The sequence below is a fragment of the Mastomys coucha genome, unplaced genomic scaffold (genome assembly GCF_008632895.1).
Source record: "Mastomys coucha isolate ucsf_1 unplaced genomic scaffold, UCSF_Mcou_1 pScaffold6, whole genome shotgun sequence".
Classification (NCBI taxonomy): domain Eukaryota; kingdom Metazoa; phylum Chordata; class Mammalia; order Rodentia; family Muridae; genus Mastomys; species Mastomys coucha.
In genome coordinates, this window is record NW_022196912.1 from 40247470 (window position 1) to 40272142 (window position 24673).

Genomic DNA, 24673 nt, shown 5'->3' on the forward strand with positions numbered 1-24673 from the left:
TTTTTAATGTTTGAGGAAAAAAAATCTCTGTTCTTAAATTGGTTGAATTGATCATTTGTTACTAAATCATGTTACTAAGCTGTATGTTTACATATTTTTTAAACTAACATTTAAAAATTAGGAGCCAGGCAGTGGTGGCACATGCCTTTAATCCCAGCACTTGGCAGGCAGATTTCTGAGTTCGAAGCTAACCTGGTCTACAGAGTGAGTTCCAGGACAGCTAGGGCTATACAGAGAAGTCCTGTTTTGAAAAACCAAAAAAACAAAAACAAAAACAAACAAACAAAAAAACAAAAACGTAGGGGAAATTACGAATTGTTGATTTTTATAGGTAGAGATATTTGTTTCTGGCTTCCTGCTCTTTAGTGTCTTTTCTAGAAAGTTCTGATTGTCTCATGAGTACCTGTGAGCCAGGCACTTTGCCTGGCACTAGATGTGCCATATCTCAGTGATTGCACAGGGTTTGTCCAATATTATTTGGTAATTGTTTCTCTTGTTAAGACAGAATCTCATGTAGGCCTGGCTGGCCTCAATTCACTGTGTAGCTCAGGCTGGCGTTGAACTCCTCCTATCTCATGAGTACTGAGGATACAGGGCTGTACCACCACTCTCTGCAGTACATAGCAGCACACATTTTTTTTTTTTTTTTTAAGATATAGTCTCACCATGTAGCTCTGGCTAGCCTGGCACTTGCCTCTGAATTCTGAGCACTGGGATAAAAGCCATGTGCCACCACCAGGGAAGCCTCACAAATGTGATATAAATAAGTCCTCATAACAGTCCTGTAAGAGCAGGAAACTGGGCACAGACTCTGAATGTGTTCGTTGGTTCATGTATTTATCTAGTCCATTATTAATGAATACTTAAGCTAAATTCCTACTATGTGCCATCCCATCTGTTATTAACAAGGAACCTAGAGGGGACAGGGACTCCACAAGAAGACCAACAGAATCAACTAACCTAGACCCTTAGGGGGACTCCTAGAGACTGAGCCACCAACCAAAGAGCTTCCAAGGGCTAGACCTAGGCTCCTGGCACATATGTAGCAGATGTGCACCTTGGTGCTTATGCGGGTCCCCCAACGACAGGAGTGGGCTGCCCCAACTCTATTGCCTACCTGTGGATCCTGTTCCCCTAATTGGGCTGGCCACCTTGTCTGGCCTCAGTGGGAGAGGATGTACTTGAGGTACCAAGATTGGTTTGTACCCAGGGGGCCCTCCCTCTTCTCAGAGATGACGGAGAGGGAAGATGGGGGAGAGGCCTACTGAGGTGGGGCCTGGGAGCAGAACTATGATTAGGATATAAAGTGAATGAATAAAACATTAACTAATGAAAAGAAAAAAAAGAATATATAACCATAGTGGGTGTTAAGGAATATAGACATGAATGGGAAGACCTTGACTCCACAGCTTATGAGAGCCATAGAGGCACTGAAATGATGTGATTCTACAAAAACAAACAGACAAACAAACAAACAAAAAACCAAATACTTAAGTTGAATGCCTACTGTGTACCCTAGAGGGCATAAAGGAGACAGAGACAGTTCCAGGACCTCCATAGTCACTCGGGCTGCTGGACACATGCAAAAGTTGAGCGGCTCCTCTGACTCAGTGTCTTCTTCTGTACCACAGTGTCTTTGTTATTACCTTTTTAGTAGCCCGAATCAAGAAGGTGGATTCTGGAAGACTCCTACTTAAGGAAGTGCAGGAGAATGGAAATGAGCTTTGAAACATCCAGTTATGTTGCCCTACAGTGGCATCCTCTGCTGCCTGGACCAGAAGTGGGGTCACCAGTCAACCATAGGAAGCCAGATAGCACTTAGCTTTTGACTGGGGGTGGGGGTGGGGTGGAGGGACCCTGTGGACCAGATCATTCCAGCACCCCCTCTGCAGTGAACATGTCTAACTGGCCTTCGCTCATCAAGATCAGATTCTTAGGTCTGTCTTGCTAGAATCTTGATCTTTTCTTATTCTCAGCAGGAAGAGGGTGGTTTCCAGGCATTGGGTACCAGAGAGATGGGTACTCATCGTCTATTTTGTATGCGTTTCTAGAATCAGAGGGCACAGCCCTCAGTGATGAGCATTTGGGGCAAGAGAAACAGCAATGAGAGTAAAGAGCAAGGGAGTGTGTGGTGATGGGAGCTGACTCTGCTGTATTCTGAATGGCTCCTAAAGGGTCCTTGACCCCTAGAAGGAGCACACCGCTTGTCTGCTTACTCTCTCTGGGTGTTTCCTTCTAGAATGGAAACACTGAGAGCCTATAGACAAGCACCCAGAGCTGCTGAGTTTCAGGTCCTGCCTCTGTCCCCAAGCTCTAGGCACCTACTTCTCATGATGCTTCACTTCTGTTCTGCCTTGTACAGGTATGCTTGGAAAACCAAAAGGCCACTCTACCGTTCACACATTGATAAGTCAGTCGCATATAAGAGAAGAGGTGAGTCTGATGGTTTCATTCTGTGCCATGTAGCAGCACCATTGGGAGTACCAACCATCTCCACACGAAACGCAATGGCGTGCACATACTTTCCACTCAGTGGGGATGCTCTCGTGTATATCTCCTTCCAAAGCAGAAGTCACATAGAAGTCCATATTCTGGGAACTTGCCTGCCTCTTCATAGCAGAGCTCAATTTCTCAGTAAAACTGAGGACCTCTGTTTCCGTGACCATGAGAGTTCCATCAGGAAGCCCTGAGATGGTCCTGTGCTCTTTTTAAATCATCGTTAAGTAACTTCGTCATGCAGCTCCAGCCTCACCTAATGCTCCAGCATATGTTACTGCAGTTAGGAAACCAGCTGTGTGTGAGTGTGCACTCAGGAGGCTGAGGGCGGGAGGAGGCTCCGGAGTGTGAAGCCAGACTGCCTGCCACCACCCTTAAAGCAATCCATTCCATTGACTCCAGGCTTTCCTTATGCACTAACATTTGTCTCTTCCTTCCATCTCCAGAAATGGTAGAGAATCTTCAAAGACAATTTAGTGCCCTGGTTGGTTCAGCACCTGTGGTTGAAAAGCAGGCCCCTTCAAGTTTTCAGTTCAACTGGACTGAAGAAGGCACTGATAGTCCTTGTTTCCATGGTCATAGCCTCCAGACACTCCTGATAACGAAAGGCCAGTCCTTGATAACCAAGAACCCCCTGTATTGGCTCAGTACCCAGAAGTTCTGCAAAAGGTATGCATGTTTTTAAAACTCCAAAAGCATGAGCATAGTGAAATCTCCAACTCAGCCTGAAGTTCCTTTCTCACCCTGTTTGATGTTATAATTACACCATTTCCCATCTCCCTTTCTTCCCTCCAAACCCTTCCATATGCCTCTTCTTGCTCTCTTTCACATTCACTGTCTTGTTTCTTTTTCCATTATTGTTACATACATGTATGTGTATACATACATATGCCTTAATACATAAATACACCCTGCTCAGTCTGTATAATATTATTTGTATGTATGTTTTCAGGGCTGACCATTTGCTGTTGGATAACCAGTTGCTTGAGCTTTTCCCTGGGGAAGTCCATTCTCCCCCATTCTCAGCATTCCTTAGTTGCCTGTAGTTTTTTGTGTAGGGCTGAGGCCTCCTGGGTTCCCCATCCACTTAAGCATCTCTGTTGTCATTGTCCTTGTTCAGTTCTGGTTTAGGCAGCCACATGTGTGAGGCACTGTGTGTGTAGCTTCTGACATTAGGTGATACAGTATCACACCAAAGTCCTGGTCCTCTGCCTCTTGCAATCCCTGTCCTCCTCCTCTGCTGTGTGCTCGGAGCCTCAGGTGCCAGAGTATTTTGTGGATGTATCAATTAGGACTGGGCTCCACACCTCTGCATTTTGATTGCTTGTGACTTTCTGTAATAGTCTCCATCTGTTGCAAAGAGAAATTTCCTTGATAATGATGATAATGATAAGGAGGAGGAGGAAGACTACACTTACCTGTGGGCATAAGAACATACATTTAAGTCTAATTAGGAACTGTGCTTGTTTAGTGTAAGTGGTGATGGTGGGATTTTTATTTCTTCAAAAAACAAACAAACAAAACCACCAGGGTTGGAGAGATGGATCAACAGTTAAGGGCACCTGTTGCTCTTGCAGAGGACCCAGGTTCTGTCCCTAGCACCCACATGGTGGCTCACAACCATATGTAACTCCAGTCCCAGGGGATCCAATGCCCTCTTCTGACTTCCATAGGCATCAGGTGGTGTGCATGTGATACACATACATAAATTAAGGCAAAATAGTTATGAAATAAATCTAAAATAATAAAATAAAATAAACATAGGAGTTTAGAACCACACATATAACATGGATCACACTGCTCCAAGTGTTTGGTGTTTACCTGTCTTTAAACTTGACTGTGGGCTAGTTCAAGCATTTCAGAAATAGAGATTGGTACAGTTAGCCCTCCAATGTTCAGCTTCGTGATCATGGACAATGTGAACGGTATTCTCTGTGTATACTTGAGGTACTTCAGCAGAGTTCCAGGTTCCCTCTAACTCATAATACTGTTTAAAGTCAGCTGTATCTACTACAGAGGGGAGTTCGGGGTGGGCAGTGCAGGGGCACCAGAGCTTCTGAATTACTACTTAAAGATAACTGCCTTTTCCCCTTTCCATTCCAGCTACTGTAAACATGTAACAACTTATGAAGAATCAAATTTTTCTTTGAGTTACCAGTTTATACTAAACATCTTCTCCTTCTTACTGAGAATAAAGGCCTCTGCTCTCCATGAAGAAGTGAGCTTACTTGAAAAGAAACTTTTTGAAAAAAAATACAATGAATCAAGAAAGAGCTTAAGATCCAAGAAAGTAAGAAGACAATGAGAAGCCAGAGAGGGGCTTGCTCTGAAAGGTGCTCTATAGGATAATGGTGTCTTAGTGCTATGTCCCAGGGAACTGTGTGAAGTCTATTGTTGAACAGGCATACACTTTGACACGTGTCTTTACATGCATTGTAAAATAGGCAAACTTTGAATTATTTTCATAAATATTTTTTCAGAAAAATAAATTTTATGGAAATGACACCTGGAAACTTGTATTCATTGTATTTTAAAGTTAAACTTTGTTTTTATACTATCTCTTTCCAAGATGGAAACTAGTAATATAGTTCAGAGGCTAGCCTGGAACTCACTATTGTAGGCCAGGCTGGCCCTCAGTGCATCTCCACCTTGAATCTGGGATTATAGGCATGCACCAGTGTGATTGGCTTTGAATTTACTTTCATATATTAGATTATTCCTTACTCTTTATAAACTTAATCCCAGATTGACCAAAGGTCTAAACAACATAATCATCCACTTACACCTACGTGTAAGTATTCTGAGGAAATAGTATGGATGCCTCGGTGACCCTGGCGTTGGTGAAAACCTTCTAAGTATACCTCAAACTAGAAGGCAGGAGAGACTGTGAGCAGTATCACCACAGCACACAGCATGCTGGGTGACACGCTGAGCGTGCTGTGGGCGAAGGAACAGTTTATTTAACATAGCAAAGGTGCTTGCAAAGCAATAGGCAAAGGACTAAGGAAATCCAGAGGCCAAGCCGAAAGGACATGAAGTGCTATCTGTCCCGCAGAGTGGACTGGCGGGTGTTTTAGAGAAGTGTAGCACCTGGGGATGGGATATTGGGAGGTCGCCATTCCTGCTCAGAGTCCATTTTCTCAGTGCACACTGAGAGCTGCCATGTTCTGGTCACACGCTAGGCATCAGAGGTACAGCACCAAGCAACCTGCCTGCTCTAAGGGTCATGTGATCTAGCTGGGAGCTGATAGAAAGTCAGTGTGTCATATGGGGAATTAAATCAAGCAGGAAACAGTGGAGGTAACCTTGATAAGAAGACATACCCTGCAAAGCATGACCGCCAGGGACCTTCTAGGGAGGTAACATCTGAGCAGATAGCAACTAGCAAGGAGTGCAGTATAGGGAGCAGGCTGGGTTCCCAGGGAAGGCCATTCTCCAGTGACAGGAGGGAAGGGAGCCGACAGGACAGAAGATGGGGGCCTGTCAGCCAACCCATGGTAAGTACTGGGGTTTTACCCTGCGTTTGTCACAAGAAGCTTGGGAGAAAATAACAAAGGCCTGAGTAAATTTGTTTTACGTTTGCCGAGTTTCAGGTTTTGATTTGGCAATCAGTAATGGATCTTGTCTTTTGTAAACAAGTGCTTTTTGGCATCTCTGAGGGGAACCCCATGGTCTCATTATAGTTAGTTAATGTGGAAGTTTACACTGACTGAATCTTAAATGTTAAAACGACCTTTTATTCCTAGGGTATCCCTCACTTGGCCCTAATCCAGCATCTATTTTATACATTAAGTCTAATTTCTGGAAAATATGTTTTTAGATTTGTTTAAGACAACATCTTGATATGTAGCCCGTGGTAGCCATGACTTAATTCTCCTGAGCCTCCTAAGCATGCTGGGTATTCGAGGCATAGCTAATACGCTAAGATTTTGTTAGTAAGTCTTTGTTCTCTACTCATGAGGGACATTCTGGAGTTTTCTTGTGTTTGGTCTTGGATTTCATAAGATCTTGTCATATTTCCATCACTCATGAGAAGTGAGTTTAGCTTCCATCAAATGGACTGTGACAGTCCTCAGCCCTGACCTAATCAATAGGAGTTAACCAAGATGGCCACGTGGCACAGCCGGGAAGCACTGGGCCTCCTCACCTCACAGTCAAGTACACTCACCCTTGGGCACAGAGGCTTGGGGTCTGGAGCAGCATGTGTCATTCCAACACCTAAGGAACCAAATCACTCAGCCTCGGAGACGCAAAGTTTTCAAAGCTGACGATGCAAGCTGCCATGCAGCAAAGACCCCAACTCCTGCGTTTTTATCTCACCAATGAATTCTGACCATTTTAGTTCACAAACACAGCCATGTGCACTGGGACAACTCCGATGCTTTCTCTCCTCGCAGAATCCGGCATGTCTGTCTACTCTTAGTAACCTCCCCACCCTGAAATACATGTGTTCTTCTGTAGTTGGAGGCTTGGCATTGCCCTTTAAAAAGGAGTGCCTTCCTACAGGGCTGGCTTCCATGCACAGGAGCAGTGGGCATTACTATGGAACTGCAGTGCTGGCTCAGGTGGGTGAAGAGCCTCATCCCCTTGAAGGGCAGCTTTTGAGGGCACACAACAAGCCTGCTTGCCATTGACACATAATAGAGGAACCACTTCAAAAGCTGAAATGGAGGAGGAAAGGCCAGGACCCAGCCCCTGCCTCCTGGCAGCCAACAGATGGTGAGTTCCCCTGTAGAGTGCCTATGGTTCTTAGCCCTACACCGCAGCCCCGTTTACTGGCATGTATTCAACTGTGTAGACTCAGAAAGACACTGGGAAGGGGCTCTGCACCCAGATCTCCCAGAAGACTCTGAGCAGAGATCCTAAGCACAGCTGCTGTCAAAGTTACACGAGGTACTTGAATGTTGCGGTAGTTAATAGTGGAGATGCTTATGGCAAATAGTTGGCGAGGTTGTTTAGTTTGGGGGTTGTTTTGTTTGTTTGTTTAACTTAAAATGCCTCGGAGTTCTTGAAAGCTGAGTAAACTCACACAGTTCAGTCTCTCACAAAACACACTCAAGGAGTTACTGTGTGTTCAGTTGTTCACTGGCCTTGTGGTGTGCCAGGTTGACCTGCTAACACCAGTGGCCAAGAAGACTCAGTAAACGAACAGCCTGTGTTTGGGCTCACTGGCCATTTCCTCTTCTGGGGCAAGTGTTTCCTTCTGGAATAATCAGTGTGTGCCTTATGAATCTTTGCAGGGAACTGGGTGGCTCGGGAGTACTCCCCAGGGACTTTAAAAGCCAAACTGTCACTCAAATATAATCACCTCATGTCACCATTGTTGCTCACATTAACTGCGTTACATGATTAAGTATTACGTAAAGAGAAAAGATAGTCTCTTAATGTAAAAGCTCCCGGGATTGGGCTGGGCATGTGGCTTGATGGCTGCTGCACAAACACGAGGACCTGAGTTCGGATCCCCAGCTTCCAGGTAAAAGCCTAGCCCGCAGCACACAGCTGTGACACTAATGCTAGACAGGGGTTCCCCGGGGCTCACTGGCTTGCCTGGCTACATACACTAGAGAGGGGAGTGGGTGGGGCAGGGAAGAGAGAGATTCCTAAATCCTAGGAAGAAAAACAACCCCAATGCTAGAAGCAGGAGAGTGGACAATGTTTGTAGTTTTCTCCTCAGACATTCACACCAGATGAAAAGTCTTTCTGGAAAGGCCTCTGTCTGTTGGAGTACTCTGTCCTCTTCCTCCATGCCCAGTGCAGCTATTTCTGTGGCTTGGTTTTAATGGCCCCATCCTCTTATGTGCTTCCCACAGTGCAGCCCTGAATCTGTAGAAGGGGGCGCAGAGAAGGACTACCCCCAGTGTCCTGCTGCTCACCCAGCAGGTAGGACAGAGTGTGTCCCCTGCATGTGCCCGTATGTCTCTACCTTCCTAGGACCTGTAGGCAGCCACTTCCCCTGGTGCCTCACGCTGTATCCTCATCCCTGACTTTGCTCCTGGGCCTTTTCTTGGCACCTGAACACTCCTGTCTTTGATTTACTCAGTACCTACAGTACATCCTGCTTGGCGCATTTAGTGTTGTCTGCTTGCCTGTGTTCTCCTGTACAAGGTCATTTCGCCTAAGAGAGCCCTGTAGCTGGTAGATGCTCCAACTGTGTAATGACTAAAGGGTGCCATTGCTAACTGTTCCTCACCCCCTTAGTCACTGTAGGGCACTTGGCTTGTTTAATGAACAGACTCATCTCTGTCCTTCCAAGTATTGGTTTGGAATCACTCTGAGCTCTTTAAGAGATGGGGAAACTGGCATTCCTTTCATGTCCACCAAAAAGCTGTCTCCCACTTAGTGTTCCAAGGCCCTGCTCAGCCCTGCTCGGCCCTCTACCTATTCTGACATGGCACCACATTATGCTCAGCCTCAGAACTACAGTGACATGGCTCCCTTTATTTTACGAGTGGGGCTATTGAGACACTGAGTTCATTGATTGCTTAGGATCAAACAGGAAGCCAAAGAACCAAGATCTGATCACAGGCAGCCTGGCTCCAGTCCTTGGGCTGCATTTACTCACAGAGCTGCCTTTCTCATCTGGGGGTGGTGTGGATGAGAACATGGGCCTCTATCTACAGAAATCCTCAGGCCCAAGCCCACCTTGGCCCCAAACCTGGTCTCCCTCAGAGGTGTCTCCTGCCTCCTTACTCGTAGCTATAACTCTAGCTTTCCCTGCCTGTGGCACCAATCTCAGCCCCACAGTGGCACTGCCCAGTGCAGATAGACACTCTGCCACTCTTCAAGGGGGATTGCAAAACTGTCTCTTCAGGCATTTATCATACCTCAGCCAGCAATTTTCCAAAAATAGATTTACTAGCACTCTGGGGCTCCAGATCTTCTGATGGCTCCTGGCTGTCTAGAGCCCCAATGGCTTGTCACTGGACCATGGCTCCTGTACCGCTTTCCCTCGCCTGCCTCCCGTGCTTGCTCAGCTCAGGCAAGCCATGACATCTCACTGCCCTAGGCTCCTGCTGGGGCTAGAGTTGCCATCAGGATTGTCCTCTCCCAGAAGAATACTTTTCCTCCCTGAAAACCCTGCCAAGATGTCGTCTCCAGCCAGCCTTCCCCACCTCAGCTCCCCAGGGAGAGCTCCCTGTTCTCAGAGCACATACCTGGTCAATGAATAAATGACATTTGTGCAGTGTATGGCTCTCTAGACAGAGCAACTGGAGGGTGGGGGTCGGGTTAGCTGTGCACATATAAGTCCAGTGCCACAAACCAGGTAGGTCAGCTTAGCACGTTATCCCTGTGGCGCTGAGGGCCCAGGAGACTTTGGGCTAAGAAACTCAAGACCTTGTATGAGAAAGAACTAGGACTCCTAAGAGTGAAGGCAGCTTTCAAAGGTGGGCACCAAGGACACACCACACATTTAAGTCAAAACGTACTCTAGTAATTAAGAGTGTGGCTGCTCTTCCAGAGGGCCTGAGTTCGATTTCTAGTGCCCACATGGTTGCTCACAACTATATGTAACTCCAGCTCTAGGGGATCAGATATCTTCTTCTAGCCTCTGTGGGTACCAGGCATACAAGTGGTGTACAGACATACCTGCAAAACATCGGTACTGATAGAATGATTAAATTTTTTTAAAAAAGAGGATTAAAGCATAGCTAAGCTGAGTGTTGCCAGGCGAGCTCCCTGATCCAAAGCAGTAGCACAGCATGTACTCACACTTCATTCAGACCAAGCACTGTGTGCCCCTAGACAGCCTTCACAACGTTCCTCAAATAGGCTTCTCCTTGCTGGTGCTTATTGCCAAATGTCCTACATTCCCCTCCCTCTCCAGCCTGTAGTTCTTTATTCCAGTTAACATCAACAGATGCTGGGATTCATGGTCCAGAGAGGACGTATAAAATTGAAAGCAAAAACATGTGGTTTTCAAGCAAAGGAAATTGTCAGTGCAGGGAAATCGCTGAGAACTGAGTCAATGAGACATGAACTTTGAGCCATTTGAGCCATCTGATTCATTTGACCCTTGCTTGTTCTCCACCTACCAAGCAAGCTTGTCCCCCTGCCCCTTGTACAAAGATGTATGTGATGGATGCTCCATCGATTTTAAATAATTATGTATTTTATGTTTTTATTAATTTATTCTCATAGATTACTGCAGTTCCCCCTCCCTCCTCTCCTCCCAGCCCCTTCCCAGCTCACTTCCTCCCTCCCAATCCGCTCCTCCTCCATCTCCCTTAGAGAAGGGCAGGTCTCCCAGGGACATAAACCAAACATGGCATGGATATGTTTTTTGTATGCGGTCTCTGACCACTAGTTATCACTAGGGCTACTACTTCAAGAGGTAAATGTGGTAGTGTGAACCAGCAAGCGTGCTTTGGCCTCTCAGACCCCATCTGGGAGTTTTCTTCAAGTGCCACCGAATCTGATGGCTACGCCCATTCCCTGTTAGTCACAGGTCAGAGGGCTCTCTGGAGGTTAAGGCCTGTGCTTCTGAGCCTAGAACTTTCTGGTAGTTATGTTGCAACTGCTGAGCCCTTGCTGGGATGATCAATTGACAGCGAAGCCACAGCAAAAGAATGTGAGGTATCCTGGTTCTTGTAGTTGCCAGCATGTGGGTGACGCCCTATCCCACGGAGCCACTTCTCCATTCACAAACAGGAGCACAGCTGACTGCTTGGGTGACTGGAGTCTGGATGAAGTCCCAGGTACCTGACAAGACTCACCCAAGATTAGTAGACCTGGCAGTGGCAGGCAGGATGGGGGGAGGGGGGCAAGCCTCCATCAAGCATGCTCACGACAACTGTCACATTTGAAAGTAGAGCAGACAGATGACAAAACTGAATACAATCCTTGAGTGAGTGGTCTCAAGGTTTGAGACTGCTTGGGCAACCACAGAGCCAGAATGTCACCAGAAAGTACCAGCTGCAGCTCTTCTGTGTTGAATGTGTCCAGGCTGCTCTACACTGGGGGCCATGGGTTAATCTTGGAATCTCAGGTGGAAACATCAAAACCTTAGAAAGTGCATTGTTAGGAACAAGATGCTGAAGTGCACACCCCACACTTCCCAACTTTGAGACTCTGAAACCAATTATCTCTACATCAACTTCTCCATCTATGAGAGATGGCCTCAACTATCTCCAGCAGCTTTAAGGATCGGAGTCTAATCGGGGACACTTGATACTCCCCAAGGAGGACCAATGTCATTACCATCCTAAATAACAATGACCACTGATGCTAATATGCTTGACAGTTTTAAAAAAATGAGGTAAAGTTTTTGTCCTCTAACAGCTTGTGCTAGGATAAGGAAAATTCCAGAAGGTTGTAAGTTTAGGATTTGTGAAGCTCCTGTTATGTGCCTGAAACTGTACAGGACATCTAACTTTTCTTTCTTTTTCTTTGTGAGGGTCTTACTGTACTACTCAGACTAGCTGAACCTCCTGCCTCAGTCTTTGGACACGATGGGACTACAGGTATGTCCCACGATGCACAATTTGTGATTTTTCTTTTAAACCTAGCAAAAGTCTTTAATAATAATAGTGGCTATGGCCTGATTGCTCACAGGGGGACTCAAAGGTTAAGCAGCTTCCTACATCTTAGGCTGGAGGGGGTGGGGAGAGTCGGGCTCCATTGCCTCCCACACCCTGTTCCCCGGAGTGGAAAGTCCTTCATCTGGCAGAGGTCTGAGACAGTGAGCTGGGTGGGGCAGGTGGAGCCTCTGGCACAGAGGCTCTGCCATTCTTATTGAGCCACTTGAGATGTCCCTTCTTTACCAGCCTTTCATTGGGCCTAAAATCACCGAAGGCAGGGAGCCCCACAAATGGCCGTCAGAGGCAATGGGGTGGCATTCCCAAGGACTAAGTACATAGATTCCTGCTCCTACAATGTTTGCATTGTTGGAGTGCAGAAAGAATACTGGGGAGACAGAGTGCTAGTCCTGGCACTTCCTGGGCAAGCTCTACTATTGTGCTGCACTCCAGCTGGCTCAGGATCTTTAGAGAAGATAGAAACCATCTTTAAATGTCCATGTGCCAGGTAATGTGAGATTTTTTTTAAAGTTTAATTGTATCTTTATTAATGTTTAAAGCAAGTGCATAGTAATGGGTTTCATGATGACGTTTTCATACATTGTGTCATTGGCTTTCCTTCAATGCCTGTTCCCCTCTACTGTCACCTCTCTCTGGGTCACTTCCTTCTTGCAGATAGCTTCACTTCTGCTCCAGTGTCACACTCTCTCACACACAGCCTCCACTGTGGGGAATTCTCAAAATCCCACAACATTCCATTTAACACCACAACACTCAAAACTACTTCCCTCACATTCCAAATGGAGACGGAGGACCGCAAGGGGTGCAGCCTGCTCAACACGAGACAGAGAGGCTGACCTAGGATTTGAATGCTGGTCTCTCAGAGTCATGTGGAACTGAACTTCCAAGAGTGCAGAGCAGCCTGAGCTGCGGTCTAATAAGGGGCAGTGAGCAGAGCCCCTGAGAGTAATTCTAGTGGCATAGTAATTCTAATTAATGCCAGGGAAAGATGCTAAAACTCAACACATGCCCAGAGGACACAGTAATAAGAACACAGTGTGTTGGAAGCTTTCAACTGGGTTATCAATTAGGAAACGTGTTGGGGGCAGATGGGAAAGGAACTGCAGTGGCCAGGGTGCTTCAGACCACAGCAGCCGTTCTTAGAGCCCTGGGATACAGGGATGGGACACATGACCTGTCCAACAGTTTTACTGAGGCCCAGAGAAAAGAAACTGTGTTGTGAGCAAACTCACTAGCCAGGAGGAGTATCAGTGCCAAGACCCTCTCAGTGTGCAGCCAACCTTGACACATTGTTTCAGACTTCATTGTTACCACACAATCTGCACTGGGGAGTGTGTGTGTGGGGGGGGGGTTCCAGTGAGTCCCCTACTCTGACACCCATGCTTAGGACATAATCTTTTCAAAACAGTGCCATTGACTGGATGTCATATGACATTTCCATAACCCCAGCTTTTGGGAAGCCTGTGACAGGAGAATCATGAGTTTAAAGGGTATACAGTGAGACCCTGTCTAAAAAAAAAAAAAAAAAAAAAAAAAAAAGCCACATCAGGGCAGTGTTGGCACACATCTTTGATCCTAGCACTGGGGAGGCAGAGGCAGGTGGGTCTCTGTGAGTTCAAGGCCAGCCAGGTCTACAGAGTGAGTTCCAGGACAGCCAGAGCTACACAGAGAAACCCTGTCTCGAAAAAAACAAAAACAAAAACAAAAACAAAACAAAAAAAACCACATCCCCACAAAATAAATAAATAAATAGAAGGACTGCTGCTGGGCGTATTGCTACATGCCTGGACTCAACTACTCAGAAGCCTGAGGGGGAAAGATCGAGACCAGTCAGGGCCATACAATCATCAGATTCTATCTCAGCAAAACAAAGCTGAAACCAACAGCACTATCCCATTCTTAAGTTTAAGAAGGTCCTCCAAAAAGATAAGCTCCACTCATGACTTAAAAACAGTAAGATACTGTTTTTCACATCAATCTTTGACAATACCTGGTGCTGATGTAGTCATAGCCTGAGCCAGTTTGAGTAGCTACTGTCTAAAAAGCATAGCCTTTTGGGAAAGGTCTGTAAAGAGCTAAAACATTCCACCTGTCAGCTGCTGTGAGCTAGATCAATGGCTGACAGAGCTGGCTGCACAGGCCTGCAAACCTGAGTTTCATCCCTGGAACCCAAATAGAGGCCGAAGGAGAGAACTGACTCCATAATGTTGTCCTCTGACTGCCATATGTGAACCTTACTGTGCACACATGCACACATACATGTGTACATGCAAACACACATGTGCACACACATGTAAAAGAGTAAAAACGTTAATTTTAAAATTGCAACTCCAATTCTAGGAATCTATCCTATGACCATACTTGGCCCAGTGTGCAAAAGTGTACTTGGGAGGGCATTTATGATGAGTATTTGTGATTGTGAAAAGCTAAGAGAAAACTGACTGCTCACCACTAGCCTCTGTCACACACCAAATCAAAGAAATACAGATTTCACTGTAAGGATATGAAAACTGTGGAAACTGTAAGAAGTGGTAAGTTCTCTTAGTGAAAACCCTATATGCTTGCAATCACATAGAGAAATCTGGAAATATACACACAATAGTTAGCATTCTCTTAGGGCATTGGGGATGGTTGGTGGAGGAGCCTGTTTGAACTCCAGCTCTTCTGTATTGCTTAAATGTCTTTCTTCCCTTCCTTACTTGTTTCTTAGTTTATGTATCTTGAACTGTGAGTATGTATTCCTTTTATGATTAGAAAGAATGTTAATGCATAAATAAGGGCCTTCAGAATGGCACGTGGCTATGGGAGCTTATTGCCAAGCCTGAGGACCTGAGTTTGATCCCTGGAGCCCATATGATGGGAGGAGAGAACCAGCTCCCACAAGTTGCCCTTTCATCGACACATACATGCTGTGGCTCATGCACCCACATATACCCCCCAATACATCTGTGTAAATAATTTATAACAAAAATAAAGACATAATGCTAACAGCTCACAGATATGGACTTGAATTTCAGAGTACATTAGAAATAAACAAAATAAGCCTATCTTGAAGTTTACTAACAAAACCTAATTGTTTTCAGTGTTTGTTTTGTTACAGGGTCTCCTATAGTCCAGGCTGGCCTGAGACTTACTATATAGACAAGGACAACTGCTTCCACCTCCCAAGCTCTGGAACTACAATTGAATAACACCATACCTAAGTCCTATTTTTTTATTACAATAGCTATGATATATCACAATAAAGACCAGTGGGTCTTCCTGTTCTGTTTCTGATTTTATGGCTTAGCCTGTCTTCATTGGTCCTGTATATTTGGCACCTACCATGTGTCAGACATTGAACCCGAAGGACTAGTGCTCCTCGATGTCTTCTATACTAGAGGGTCATTTAACTTAGCCCCCACAGATAGGGCAAAGGGACTAGAATCCAGGGCCTTGGGGGCCTACAGAAAACTGTGCCATTCAATAACCATCTCCAAGACATTTTCCATGTACACACCAGTGCTGGGGACCAAGCACTGACAAAACAATGCCTTCTCTGGGAAAGCTCACATAAGATCTCAGACATGGAAAACAGAGCATGGTGAATGTGCTGGAACTATGCTGGCAGCACTGTGGATGGCTCACTGGGCCAAGGCTCGGCAAGATAGGGGAGTGGACTACTCTGAAGTCTGTGGTGTCTAAATGAAGTGATGTCTGCCAACCTCCAGGGCAGCAGCTGACTTGGGAAGGGAAGGCTTTATTGGGAATGACATGGGATTGTGCTTTAGGAAGGCCACTCTGGCAAGAGTCTGTGTGGGTGTGCATTTGTACCAACGTGTATGCACATGCATGCGCATGTGTGTATATATACACACATATATAATTTTCAAGTAAAGAAAGAACAGACCCCAGGCCCCAGGCCCCAGGCGAGTTTCACCAGAGCTGAGCACAGAGGCTGGAAACAGCTCTGAGCATCATGTCTGTGGTTACTGACTGGGCTGCTAGTGCCTCAGAGAACTGAGAACACAGGGTCGGGAGATGAGAGGCAGCTAACACAGGACAAAGGCATGGTCAACCCTTAGCAAGAACACACCTGTCTCCCTGGTTCACCATCTCTCACTGGCCCCAAGCTTCATTTTCCCCCAGCTCACCTATCTGCCCTCTCTCCTCTCCTGGCTCTCCCTCCCTCCCCAGCCTTTGATGTTGGAGGCTCCAGGACTCAGGGGCCATTGCATCTTATATGCTCCTCCCTGCCTTAGGGCTTCAGCCATTTCAAGGCTTTGAATTCTGCCTTCAGGATGACCATGCCCAGAGGTTAATTTTTGGTCCAGATATCCCCCCTGGACTTCAGTCTAGTATCTATCTGCATGACTCATGTACTCAGAAGGAAAACAAACATTAAACTTAACACAACCCAAACAGGACCCCTGCCCACTTATAAACTGCTATGACTGTTGCCCCTCACCATCTCAGGGGACAACAGCCATTCTATCCAGCTGCTCAGCTGAAAACCCCTGGTCATTCTTAATAAGAATGACTTTTATTTTTTGGTTGTCAAAGTTTGGGACTGGCATGAAACTGGAGAGCCCCCTGCTCAACTCCTGAGTCCTGGGATTGTCTGCACACCATCTATCAGAGTCTCTCTTTAACCTGCTTTTTGGGTCTCAGAGAATCCTGTTAGTTTGAGCATCTATAATTCAAACCCTTCTCAGTGTTCCATCACCCCAGGACATGCTTTTGCTTGTATATTTGAAATTGCCGCCTACTGATTCCCTACCATTCCGTGGCCAGATTATTTTAAAACACAAGTGAGGTCTGTCTATGCCCTAACCCAGGCCCTTCAAAGCTTCCTCACTTAAGGCTTTACAGAAACCTGTGGGGCTCTACACTTTGCACCCGTGCCCAGTTACTCTCTGATCACACTGCTCTCCCAGCTCTGCAGTGGACACGGTGATGTCCCCTCCATCCTGGTCCATGGCTGCACCTTTACCCTTATGAAGTACGTTGGATGCCCACCCCTCACCGTTTTCATCTCTAAGTCCAGAGAGCTCTACTCTACTTTCCCCATCCACCTGCCGAGATTGTCATCTCTCAGCACACCAAAGGAGTCATTGTGACTCCCAAACTAGGATGCACTAGGAAGCAGGAAAATTTGCCTGCTCTGTCTCTGCCTTGTCCTCCGTGTCTAGGTCCCTGTCTGTACTATAGTAGGGCTGGGGCTGAGGTTAAAGAAGCTGACCCGTTGGAGGAGAGAGAGAGAGAGAGAGAGGGAGAGAGGGGGAGAGAGAGAGAGAGAGAGAGAGAGAGAGAGACAGAGACAGAGACAGAGACAGAGACACAGAGAGACAGAGACAGAGACAGAGACAGACAGAGACAGACAGAGACAGACAGAGACAGACAGAGAGAGAAGGCAAAGGATATGGGAGAAAAAGGTGGAAGCCAATCTAGAGCTGGCCAAACAGAGACCACACGGGTAGTAGCTAGACCGCTAAAGCCCAAATTCAACTCTGAGCAGATAAAGAGCCAAGCAAGAACAGATGCCCTCAGGAGGCTGGTGGGGACCCCTGGAGTTTGGGAAGGTGGCTTAGAGTGATGCTCTTGACACTTGGTAGGTGCCCAGTAAACAGGGACCGCTGGCCGGGAAAACACTAGTTATTAAGGGGCTGTGCAGATTTGCGACTGTCACACAGTGGACACAGAGAGATGAACCAGAAGGAAACCTCCAAACCTGCACATCTGCCAAGAAATTCCCTAGGTACTTCCCAGGCAGAAGCCGTGGGGACGGGGAACTGACCCCGAGCAAGAACTGGAAGGTGAGACGCGCCCACGCGGGTGCGCGCCGAAGCCTCTCGGCGCCGGCGGCAGTACGGGCCGGCGCCACCGGGGCCAGCAGCGCGCAATCTCCCCAGCGCCGCCGAGCACCGCCGAGCACCGCGTGGTCCCCGCCCTCCGGTCCGGCCCTGAGGCTCCTCCCCAGATCTCCATCTCACCAATCAGGAGGAGCTCCCCGCCTCCCTGTTCCAGAAGCCCCGCCCCGGGCCGGCGCGCCGCCAGCCAATGGGAGGCCGATCCCTGCGCCCAGTGCGCGCAGCCCGCGCCGAGCCGGCTCAGAGCGAGAAAAGCGAACCCAACCCGTCGGGGCCGCCGCTCCGGACCCACCGCCTGCTGCCGCGCGCCGCCCGCCGCCGCCTCCTCCCCCCGGATCGGGTGTACTGTCCCAACCCGAAAGTCCAGTTCTGCGGCCCGGCAGCGGCGAGCGAGCGCGATGACACAGGAGTACGACAAGTGAGTGAGGCGCGGGCGCGAGTCCGGCCAGGGCCCGGGGGCCACCGCACCTGCCGCCGCGACGGCGCGGGCTCCGGGAGCTGCGAGGACCGGCGGGACGGGGCGGGGCGCGGGGGGGACACCCGGCCTGCGGTCGGAGGGCTCCCGGGCTCCCGGGCCCTGTGCTCATGGACCGGTGGGGACGGGTGGACCCCGGGCAGCCTGCTGTCACCTGCCGAGCGGCCGGAGCGAGAGATCTAGGGGAAGGTTGAAGTGTCCGCTGACCGCGCGTTTTCTTCGCTGCGGCTGCTGTGTGTGAGAAATCTGCTGTGGGTGTTCTTGGGCCCTTGCATCACCGACGGTAATTACAGAAGACTATTTTTGCCGTTTGGGAATATCAAGAGGAAGAAACTGCAAGCAGGGTGATAAAGCTAGAGGCTACTTTCGAATCGGGATTGTATTTTAGACATAAGAAAGTAGTGAGAAATGCTCAGTGATGATGTAAGATGTGATCGGACGTTGGCAGGACTTGTAGGGGGACAGTTCTCTATTTTACTCGCAACTTTTCTATAAATATGAAGATGGTTCTGAAAGATCGAGTCTATCTTATCTCGCCTCAGTAAATCTGGAGTGGAGAATTGATTTCATAGCTAACTTGTTAAGGGTGGATTTTTCTCATGCTTGTTTTCTGATGGAGGTTAGCTAGTTATTAAATCAAGAGTTTAATCTTGTCTTGTAGAAAATGAAGTTCAGTTAGTGCTCGGCTCTCCTTTTAGAATCCTGGCCCATAACTCTTGAAGGTCTGAGGCTCATTTGAAAACACCCATGAACCTTCTGGACCTGAGCAACAACTTGCTGGTCTTGAAGAAGTGGGCTGCGATTGTTCGTGTGTTTATTTCTCTACTTACTGATTAGGCAAAAGTCCCAGCTCCAGCCTCTTGGCCTTAGGCATACTTTGGAAATATAAAATGCCTTCAGGGTAATTGCAGGCAGAAAGCCACTTGGAAAATATTTATTTTCTGATGCTTGTACCAATGTTGGATGGGGATGGGAGAAGGGAAGCTTGAAAAACTAGCGTTACGACTCTTGAATGAGCCAACTGCTGTCAGAGTCTTCTGGAAGTGGCTATTAGACTATTAATAATAGCTCAGCAGTACACCAGGGACTCTCACCAGGGAGCCACCACCTCTCTCTGTCCGGCCTCAGGACCCCAAAGGCTTGCGGGGAATGCCAGGTTGTGTATTCCTTTCTTTGGATAAATTTCTTTTGAGATTTGTAAAGACAAGTCTTCTTGATTTTTTATATATATATTTCAGAATAATAAGTTGCCTCCAGAGTCGTCTTTTTTTCCTCCCCTCTTCAAAGATGTCTTTTTTCTTCTTCTAAATCTGTCTCTGTTTTTGAAGGGCTTGGGTGTCTGCCAAGCCCTAACCTTTGTTGATTACTTGAGAAGATAATCAGACTTTCTCCACTCACTTTTAGAAAAGGTAGGTCACCTCTAGGCCATTTACATATTTCATTCGTGTGTTGCAATGAGAATTGGGCCCGGACAGCCATAATTCAGATAAGTTCCAGACACCTCCGTTCTCGTTCCCTCACACACACAAAAGTACTGCCTCGTCTTGCTAAAGTCAATGTTCCGTTTTTTCTCTCTATTGACTTATTAAATAGTACCAGCTGAACAGTTGTTGAGACTGTTGACATTTCCAGTTTTTGGATTCAGTAGTGTTTGCTTGAATCATTTAAATTAAGTCTCCTGTAAAGCGCCACTAAAATCACCATTCATTTTCTGGATTTTTCCCACAAACTGGTCTGTTAACGTGAAATAGTCCTTGCCTGGCGTGAAAAACTATTAAAGATTTTATTTATTTGGGGGGAAGGGAGCACTGGGGATTAACTCCACAAAGCCCCCTAACCCGGAACAGAGAAGTCACATGCACAATACCTTAGCTATGCCATCTAATCCTAAAGCCTAGGAAAGGCTTTTTTTTTTTTTTACCTTTTATTTATTTTATTTTATGAGTTTGTGTTGGCACTCCCCTCACTCTCCCAACATATTCCATATTCCCAATCTCTCTCTCTCTCTCTCTCTCTCTCTCTCTCTCTCTCTCTTTCTCTTTCTCCCCTTCCTTCTCCCTCCCTTTCTCCCTCTCCCTCTCTCCCTCCCCCTCTCTTTTTCTCTCTCTCTCTCCTTCCTTCTCCCTCTCCCTCTTCCTCCCTCTCCCTCTCCCGCTTCTCTCCTCTCCCCTTCCTTCTCTTTCTCTCTCTCTCTCTCTCTCTCTCTCTCTCTCTCTCTCTCTCACACACACACACACACACACTCAGAGGACAACTTGTAGCCAGTTCTTTCTCTCTACCATGTGGGTTTTAGAAATTTAACTCAGATACCTTTATCAACTGAACCATCTTACCAGCCCACGAAGATTTTTAAGTGATTTAATTTGTCGTGTGTGTGTGTGTGTGTGTGTGTGTGTGTGTGTGTTTAAAAGTCAGAGAACACCTTGAAGGAATCTGTTCTCTTCTTCCACTGTGTAGGGATGGACCTTCAGGACATCAGACTCATGAGCAAGTGTCTCTACTCCCTGAGCCATCTTCCTGGGGCCCAAGTAGATTTTAAAGTCATACCTGTCCACCGTTTTTTTAAAGGCTGATTTTCGTTCTGTGCCTCCACTTGGTGTAGTCTAAGTGTTTATCTCTAAGATGAGCGGTTCACTCCCATGCTAGAAGATTATGGTACTTTATTGATTTATAGTCCCCCTTGGCTACATTCCAGGCTCCTTCTGCTGGTAACAGTAGAGTTTTCTAACTTTCTTATATACCCTGAAGGATTAAGTGAAATGTCCCTTTTGCTTTCCGTCCCTTCCTCCTGCCCCTGTTTCTCGGAAGGAGCTGTTTAAATTCATGTCATCAGCTGGGGAAGGGGGAAGTCACGTGTGGCAGCCGGCTTGAGTGTGATTGAACAGTGTCCGTGCCTCTCTGTATCCCCTGTGTGCTGTTATCAATAGATAAATAGCCCTGTGTCTTCTTGGGGCTAGTTCTGGATTTTGACAGGTAGGGGGTGGAGTGGGACAAGAGGGGGGGATGGGCCGGGGGGGGGGCATTGCCTTCCTGAGCATGTCTTCGTCTGACTTACTGAGGCTATTGAAATAGCTAATATGCCACAAGGTGATTTAAAATACACCTTTAGAATAAGTGTTTTGTGAAACCAAATCTAAATTTTCTGAATGTTTTTTATTTATTCCAAAATTATCTTTAAGAGGAGTGTGCACACGGTTTCACTAACTTTATTGCGTTTCCTTCAGCCAGACCTTCAGAAACTGTTGGTACGTAATTGACTGGGATGCAGGAGACGGAACCCAGTGCTTTGCCCATGTGAAGCAGTTGCTCTGCCACTGGGCTGCCTCCTACTTGTAATTATACCCTGGCACGGGGCCGTGTGTCCTATTTTAGAGGAATGTCAAAGAACTGTTTGTTCAGTTTTTTTTTTTTTTAATACAGCGTGTATGTAAGCTGTCTTGCTGTAGGAAGTATGGATTTAACTTTTGAATTTCTTCCTCTGAAGCAAAAGGCCAGTGCTGGTTCTTCAGAATGAAGCCCTTTACCCTCAGCGGCGCTCCTATACCAGTGAGGACGAAGCCTGGAAGTCGTTCCTGGAAAACCCTCTCACGGCAGCAACCAAAGCGATGATGAGCATCAACGGAGACGAAGACAGCGCAGCTGCGCTGGGCCTGCTCTATGACTACTACAAGGTAGGCTGCGGGCTCTTTACTGCTGCGAATGGCGAGCTCAGACGCACCTGATTCAGCAAACCTATAAAGCAGTCATTTGCTGGTGCAAGGTCAGGCTGCTTGCTTCTCTAGTGACTATAAATAGTTTAATGAGTCCTCCAGCCTTTGGTGGTTCAAAGCCAAGCATCTACGATCATAGAATCAAAGGGTGGTTTTTAAATAGCTGCTCTGGCCCTCGCTGAAGGAGACGCTGCTAATAAAAGAAGGTAGTAGCCTGTCTCCCCAGTTTGAGTATTTTAACAAACTTGGTTCCTGGTGTCATGGAAAGGGGTTGCTGCTGACTGACCTGTGCTCTCCCCGTCTGGGTGGCCAGAGTCACTGCCTTTTCTGTAGCTGCTTTTACGAAGCCTTGGGAGCCGCTGGGGAAATGTACACTTTGACAATTCTTGAACCCACTTCTAAGATCAGAATACATTTTCTTTCTTTCTTCCTTTCTTTCTTTATTCCTTTTTTTAAAAAAAGATTTATTTTATTTATATGAGTACACTGTCGCTGTCTTCAGACACACCCAAAGAGGGCATCGGATCCCATTACAGATGGTTGTGAGCTACCATGTGGTTGCTGGGAATTGAACTCAGGACCTCTGGAAGAATAAGTCAGTGCTCTTAACCGCTAAGCTATCTCTCCAGCCCACAGAATACATTTTCTTACCTGTTGCTAGACACTTGAATTAGCCTTAACTCTCGTGTGTACCATGTGTGGGTTTTTATACCATCCTGCCTGATGGTTCTTAATGGAATTCTAGGGACTCAGTTGCCACTCACTGGTGACCTGTGTCATACCTGACACAGGATGGAAGGCCAGCCTGTGTGTCACTTTTGACTCTCAGGCCCAGCAGCTCAGATGCATTCAATTAGGGTTTCAGTCCCAGTCCGTTTCCAGCCACAGATTAGTGCTGGGGAGTGGCCTGCATTTGCTTTCCCCTTGGCATTGTCCAGCAGCAGACGCCCAGGGATGGCCATTTGAGTTGGTTGGCCGTAGGCATCAGTTGTTATTACTTGATAACTAGCAGTGCTTTAAAAGCAGATCGCTAATCAGTCAAACAGTACTTAATGTTATCTTTTTTAAAAGAGATCTATGTAATTTTAGTTATGTGTATGCATATGAGGATGTATGGGCAAGTTTCTCTATGTGAGTGCAGGTGCCCTTAGAGGCTAGAAGAGGGAGTTGGATTGCCTGGAGCTGGGGTTACAGGTGGTTGTGAGCTGTCTACTCTGAGTGGTGGGTCCCAAACTTCTGTGTGCACTCTTAACCAGTGCGCCATCTCCCGAGCTCATTTATTTTGTGGTTAATGGTGAGATATGAGAGAATTCTCGCACGGCAAAGCACTGCACACCACAGCTGCACATATGTACCTGTTTGGACCATGTTTCAGCTGTGTTAGTGCCGCAATGTACCAGTGATATTTGTCTGCTTCTTAGCTTTGAGGCAAAGAAAAGAGGAGTCAGAAAAGGAGTAGAATGCAGCTGGAGAGATGGCTCAGCAGTTAGGAGCATTGGCTGCTCTTTCAGGGGACCCCGGTTCAGTTCCCAGCACCCACGTGATGGCTCATAGCCATCTCTAACTCCAGTTCCAGGGCATCTGATGTACTCTTCTAACCCTGGGCACCATTCACGCATGTGGTATACAGGTATAGATACAGGCCAAATATTCATACACACACACATACACACACACACACACACACACACCAAAATACATACCTTACAATTTTAAAGAAGAAAGAGATCTTTCCTCCCACTCTAAAGTAAGTTTGTGATAGCACGAGTCTATTTGGCAGGTGCTCTTCACTGGTTGCTGTGGGGATCGGACCGTTAGCTCCGGGAGGGCAGGTGTTGCCCGGGGCTCAGCCGATAGTCAGGAGATGAGCCAACCAGAGAGCCTCCTGAGAAATGAAAAGTTTCTCCTTCAGGTGAAGACTTCTCCCCCCTGCATAAGGACTGAATCCCTCTCATTGATCTTAATGCTGTAGGTTCCCAGAGAGCGCAGGTCATCAGCTGTCAAGCCTGAGGGAGAGCACCCAGAACCAGAGCACAGCAAAAGGTAAGGGCTCCGTCCAGTAGCACAGCAGCACAGTGAAAGAGGCAAACTCTGCTAAGCAAATCTGGCTGTGAAGGGTCTGGTGGATGAGTGACCTGGCATCTCAGGGTCCGATTCTGTTGCTGAGTTGTTACTCTGAGAAGGGTCTGTTTATTCAGGCTGTGTTCCCCTTCCTAGAAAACATAAGCGTCAACCTCTATTGCTCCGGAGGGAGGTTTTAACAGAAACTTCAAGAGTTTGTTCATCTGCATTGAGATCCTCTAACAGGAGGATGAGACTGGGGGATGTATCTTCAAAACAAAACAAAACAAAAAACCTGGGTGTGGTGGCGCATGCCTGTAACCCCAGCACCTGGGAGACAGAAGCAGGAGGCTCAGGAGTTCTAGCCCAGCCTGGACTCTTGGGAAAGCCTGATGGAGACAAAGCAAAGCTTGGCATGCAGCTTGATGATAGAGCAGTTGGCCGTGCGAGGCAAGGTGCTAGGTTCAATCCCAGGTCTACAAAAAAGAGAAGTTAAGTACCAATAGCTCTGGAATAGTTGTCTTAGTTAAAAACTCAATGAATTAG

The 24673-nt window shown here is 47.0% G+C and overlaps 2 protein-coding genes and 1 long non-coding RNA gene across 12 annotated transcripts in view; all 3 read left to right on the forward strand.

Annotated features, from left to right (window-relative positions):
* Taf1b (TATA-box binding protein associated factor, RNA polymerase I subunit B) overlaps positions 1-5009 on the forward strand; it is a 61193-nt gene extending 56184 nt beyond the window's left edge. For all 9 annotated transcript variants that reach the window (XM_031355704.1, XM_031355705.1, XM_031355708.1 and 6 more), the window contains 3 exons: positions 2363-2433; positions 2943-3165; positions 4600-5009. In XM_031355704.1, coding sequence (XP_031211564.1) covers positions 2363-2433; positions 2943-3165; positions 4600-4801 — 496 coding nt within the window. In that variant the 3' untranslated portion in view covers positions 4802-5009. The remainder of the gene's footprint in view (positions 1-2362; positions 2434-2942; positions 3166-4599) is intronic.
* Positions 5010-12194: 7185 nt separating this feature from the next.
* LOC116080473 lies at positions 12195-15308 on the forward strand. Its single transcript, XR_004114450.1, has 2 exons — positions 12195-12519; positions 15133-15308. It is a non-coding gene; the product is annotated as an uncharacterized LOC116080473 (long non-coding RNA).
* Positions 15309-18104: 2796 nt separating this feature from the next.
* The window catches only part of Grhl1 (grainyhead like transcription factor 1), a 46315-nt gene continuing 39746 nt past the window's right edge, over positions 18105-24673 (forward strand). The window contains exons 1-3 of one of the 2 annotated variants that reach the window (XM_031356117.1): positions 18105-18299; positions 21841-22027; positions 24039-24109. In XM_031356117.1, coding sequence (XP_031211977.1) covers positions 18280-18299; positions 21841-22027; positions 24039-24109 — 278 coding nt within the window. In that variant the 5' untranslated portion in view covers positions 18105-18279. The other variant, XM_031356118.1, reaches the window with a different exon arrangement.